General features: G+C 34.4%; 1 protein-coding gene across 1 annotated transcript in view; it reads right to left on the bottom strand.

Moving 5' to 3' along the window:
- Positions 1 to 5,686, bottom strand: part of TERT (telomerase reverse transcriptase) — a gene marked incomplete at its 5' end in the record, with an annotated part of 24,344 nt that overhangs the window by 6,542 nt on the left and 12,116 nt on the right. Inside the window, 3 exon segments of the mRNA XM_009696548.1 lie at positions 1,892 to 1,977; positions 3,903 to 3,998; positions 4,385 to 4,546. Coding sequence (XP_009694850.1) covers positions 1,892 to 1,977; positions 3,903 to 3,998; positions 4,385 to 4,546 — 344 coding nt within the window.

The raw sequence follows: 5,686 nt of genomic DNA, 5'->3' as shown, positions 1-5,686 counted from the left end.
CAAAAAAAATCACTTTAGTTTTAGGGAAATTTCTGATGGCTTAGCCCAACAGAGCATGTGATCTGGTTTTATACATCCCAGCTATACTGTAAATCACATTTAATTCCTCATTTAACTGCTCAGGCATGAAGCTATCTTAGTTCTAATTAGAAAAAAAACACTACATCCTGTGAAATGCTAACCCTTATTATTTATAATTATACTCGACCTCCTCCCTCGCCACTTGAAAAGGTCACCAAAGTTGTCAGTTGTCATTTTGCAAAAGAGTAAACCTTGATTTGTTTCTCACTGCTTCAAAGAATTCACACAGACATAGCCAGGGGGAGGTTCATTAATACTTCCCAATCTTGTTACTTGTATAAAGTCAGTAAGACCATACACAGTAATAGTAATGTATCACATCTAGATAAGCTACTGAAGACAGCATTCCCCATTACATTGTAGATTTTTCTATGTTGGCAGCAACAGAATTAGTATGCCTCATAAAACCCAAGGGAATTATTTTCACAACACTCTTTTGAATTATTATACTATAATGTCCATTTTACCACTACAACATGAATGGCTTAGGGAAACTGAAGAGAACGAAAGTATGCAGCTGGATACCAGAGCCACATACTACATTCTGGCACTGATCTTACCCATGTTTTAAGTAATCTGCAATTTTTTCTGGCAGCAATTTTACATTTTCCCAGACTTTCGATAAAGGTATCAAATGGTATTAAAAGATCCCTTCTAGGTGTCCCGTTCAACAATCATCATTTTTCTCAAAACATCAAGTGAATGTTGACTAACTGTGATGGGTTTTTGAAAACCATCTGTTAGAGAGTGTATTCATTTACTAAACTTATTTGCAGTTTTGGGGGTTTTTCTGAACAAATGAGAATGAGCTACTTAAAAAGGGCAATTCATTCCAGGACAAACAGCATTTTTTCAGCCAAGCTGTGACTGAATTTAAATAAGTGTGAAGTTGGGTTTGTCAGGGTGTACTTTCTTTAAAATCATTAAACTTTTATTAAACATACTGATGTCAGTTAGTGCTTATTAATGGCATGCCACGTCACCATTCTCATGATCCTGCCAAATGGAGTGTAAGCATCAATGCCAGAAAAATCTATAAACGTTCTTCTATTTGCCTCCTTGAAAGCTTTTCTTCCCTTCCCTCAATCCTGTGAGATTAACTATTCTAAAATAAAGGTGGTTTTTGAAGAACAAGCAGCTATTCATTCTAATTTACCTCACTCTGAATTTACAAATAAAGATCATCTAAGTACTTGCTTTCTAGACATGGTACACATTTGCCACCTAGAGGCAAAATCTAAATACCAGATCAGTATCTCTAGCAACACAAGAAGAAATCTGCATTACTACCCTCAATAACATCTGAATCCTAATTTTGGAGTTGCCAATAATTTTAATTCCTATTGTTATTGCCTTTTATTTTTATTGTAATTTGCCAATAGCAAGGCCATGCAGAAAAGGTTTGATTTTGTACTACAGGAAATTACTAACAAGGCTTTTGATTGATTGCTTGGATATTACCTTGCTTTTGTTTATCACTATGGATCCCAATATTTCAAAGAATTTTTCTTTTCAACTACATCTTCAGTTTTAAATGAAGAAGGTTACACATTTATAGAATAATGCATGCTGTGTATAGTTAACACGATCCAGGTGAGAAATAGAAATTTTATTCAATGTAAATTTGATTCCAAATTCTTTGTGCTTTTAAACTGATAAACAAATTTCAAATTAATATGAAATAAAAATCGTTAAAAGATAGCTATCAAAAGTCTTCTGAGCCCATTATAAATATCCTGCTTTACAGAAAAGAACCACCAACCAAAAAAACCAAACACATTATACAAAGAAAAACTAACTTCTTTTTTACCTGCTCCCAATCTCCAGGATGTTGTTATGTATCATTTGAAGAAAAAAAGTAAACAGGCTAGAACTTGTCTCATTAAAAGTTAAGCTCTAGAAATGGGACAAAACAAAACAAGATTGGTACTTTAGAAATGTACTAAAACTAGAAATACAGCATAAACTTAAAAGATACACAGAATCCTTTATGAAAAACTAGACTGTAGTAGATCAAACCCCTGAGGTAAGAAAAAAAACCCTAAAATGAAGATCTGAACATACACGCTAAAAAGTTGCTTACATCCAACAAGTGAATGGTGCGGTTCCTTTTTTGTTTTGCTTTAGGAGAAAAGCAGTTTTGATTGGTGTTACACAGGAAAATAGTCAAATATAACACCTAAAACACTTTTTTAAGTAGTGGTATATTACATTGGATTACTACAATGTATGAGATCTTGCTCTTTTGGCCACTTTCTATCCTGTAGGACAATTTCTGTAACTGTCATGTTCTTTACGATTCCCCAAGTATAGACACTCATTTGCCAGTTCTGCTGCAAAACACATTCCTTGCCACATATTACCAATGATTCCATGTGTGTCTGTCCACTCAATATTTAGGAAGCTTTTTTTGTTAAACATTGTGTAATAAAAAATGAATTTAGAGCAGTTTAAACTCCTTTAACAATGACTTCATGAGAACTAAAACAAAATTACTTCCCATTTGCATACATCAGATATTAGACACATGCACCTAGCTTTTGACAAGAGCCATGAGAGATCATGGTTATTTGTATTGAAAAGCTAACATGATAAACCTGTGGTACAGACACCGAGGCTGACATGATACTTTTCTCAGAATACTTTTTTTTTTTTTTGAAGTAATCACATACACAAATTGCTTTCAAATGTAAAATACTTTGAAATAGAATGCTGCTGTTCATGTAACATCTAGCATAGTTATCTAAATCAGACATCTACAGGAAAAAAGAACAAATCAAAAGCTACATACACATCATGAGAGATCCAGCTAGTTTTCATTTTCATCCATCTGCTCGTTAGGCTCTCTGCACTTTGTAGGATCCTGGAATTGTGCACCACTCACACTGTGTATTCTACTCTTATGTCCATAGATATATGAGATCATTTTACTTGTATGTTAGAAGGGTAAATTACCTTACGTCAAAATTTTCCACTGGCAAGTTTAGAAAAAAAAAAATTCTAAAGAGGAAGTAGCCTGTGAGAAAATACCTGTCTGGTCATCTGATGCTTGGGAATCTTGTAGGTTGCTATCATGGAACACCATGATGTCAAGCAATAAAATGTATTAAGAAACTGATTGAGCATAGCACCTACTCCTATGCCTTTCTCCTTGTGCAGAAGGAAGTCTTGAGAACAAACATTTGGAATTAGTATAGATCTCTGCAGCAGAAGAATTAAAACAACAGAAGGATGCTTGCTTCTTTCAACAAAGCATCAGTTGGAGTAAATTTAAAATACATGTCATTTTTAACTGTACTTTAATTCACTGAAAGTGAGAAATCTCTTTAAACAAAAAAATATGAGTTGATCTTGTTTTGCATTGCATTTTAACCCCTCTAAAGAAGAGTTCATTCTTATCAACCTTGGCAGGTAATCATTAAAATAAGCTGCTTTTTTTTTTCCTTTTAAAAAAAAAAAAAAGCCATTTTTCTATTCTATGCCATTTGCTATTGAATATACCACATCTATTTCCTTAGCTACTTAGCTTAGAATATATTTTGCTTATTCCTACTTCTGCACATTTTGGAGATAGCAAGTGTTGAAGCCCTTCTTTACTTCATATGTAACTTCTCACTTGAGAACTGTTGCAACAAACAATGGAATTAAGAAAGGAAAAAGAAAAAAATATCAAAAAAAAAATCTTTCTCTGGAAGGTGCTGGTTAACTAGAAGCGGGGTGGTATCACCACATAATACGTACATTCAATTAAAAATCCCAATCTTCCTCCAATGCTTCCGTAGCTTGCTTTTTCAACTGAAAAGAAGCCTCCCAATATTTACCTGTTCAACTATTATTGCATTTTGTAATGAGGCATTCTCCTGAAGCTGGGACACAAACTGCTTCATGTCTGGCATAAAGTCCTTGAAAGTAGAAACCTGTATATTGAGTGTAAAGAAATAAATGACAAAAGCAATAGAAAATTCAGTACCAGACTGTTTTATTCAGTGAAGGTCAAAGGGCCAGCCTTATTGCATTATTTTAATTCAACAATTCTGCTACTGTTAAAATGAAGTATCTCCCTCATATATCTCTATTTCCACAACACATTTATCTTTATTCTTACTAATGTTGAGTAAAAAGTATAAAAAGTATAGAGCAAAAAGAAGATTTGCTACCTCTGGAAACTATCCACCACTATTAAAAAAGGGTTTATGAGTATTTGCCTAATTCAAATTGCGACTGAAAAAAAGGCGATAAACAAAAAATTCCTTGGACCAAAATATATCTACAGCAGCAAACAGAAGAAATCAGCAAGTCATACATGTCTCCTATAGAACCTCCTGGCTTTTCCACTTGTAGTAATCATAATCACGGCATAGCGCCGTATGCAGTAGACAGTTCTTTTCTCAGGGTTTAAGATCCGTGAAATCACTTCCACAAGTTTATTGTGAGGAATGGTATCATAAGCCCTGGACACATCAGCCTGAAATAGAAGAAATATCTTCCATTATGCATCCATCAGTATCACTGTAAACACTGTGGTAGTATGAAGAAGTATTGTTGTAGTATGTAAACAAGGCTGAAGGATAAATCACTTAGAAGTGAAATTATTGCACCATTCAGTCCAGATTTGTGACAAAACAAAACCTCATTACCTATCTGCAAAACCTTTCCTCACTCATCAATGAGTACTCCCTTACAAGGGATAACCAAACCATCAGTTTTAGCACAATTCTTGTTACTAACGGAAGATGATACCATACGCAACCTTAAATTGAACACCTTCAATCATTTAAGTAAAGTTTATTGCTGACACTTTTATATGCTTAAATATTTTAAGAAACCTTCCTCTCCACATGATCGTGGAGGTGACATCTTAAGCTTTTGGAAAGCTGCAAATCCAGATGTTTTACCTTTCCTAAGCCTCATATTGCAATTTTCTCTCTGCTTTTACTTGTCCCAGTCCAAATACAAAACCATCTGAAGAAGCAACAATCTCAGGAGAACTATGTCAATGACATCATTCTTTGGCTTGCAAGATAACAAGACAATCACTGAAAGTAATTTCAGGACAGGATGATGACTGACATATGAGAGCATGGGAGAGGAGACCCACTATATGATGTATAAATCTGTGTGATTTATATACATCTATATAAATTGCCCCAATTCAAAGTCATGAATTGAGCTCAAACACAACAGATTACCTGTTAGACATAACTGAAAACCAAAAGTGTTAAGAAGAAACTCCTTCAGATAGTGGGATACGACAAGCACTCATTTTTTTCAAGCATAAAAAGAAACTTGTTGGAGAGACACTAGAGTTCAAGTGTTTAGTTTCTGTTGAAAATGATGATACTGAGATAGAAGAGACCTATTTTTAAAAAGATGCTGAATTTATCCAAGTGTGCATAGCAAGTTTTTTCTGGCTTTCCTTTGGGAAGATGGCCCTAAAAGCATATCTGAGTTTGTCCCATTTTTATACCCAAGTAAATGTAACTGCAAAAATCCAGTGCATGTGCAGAACCAAGAGTTCCTACATGACAGAAAGATGGAGAGAAAAATATCCAAGTAAAGGAAGTGCTACTGCAGGGACATGGCCCACCTCAAAGAAACAACCAAC

This window comes from Cariama cristata, unplaced genomic scaffold, assembly GCF_000690535.1.
Source record: "Cariama cristata isolate BGI_N322 unplaced genomic scaffold, ASM69053v1 scaffold9600, whole genome shotgun sequence".
NCBI classification, from domain to species: Eukaryota; Metazoa; Chordata; class Aves; order Cariamiformes; family Cariamidae; genus Cariama; species Cariama cristata.
This window is presented reverse-complemented; position numbering and strand designations above follow the sequence as displayed.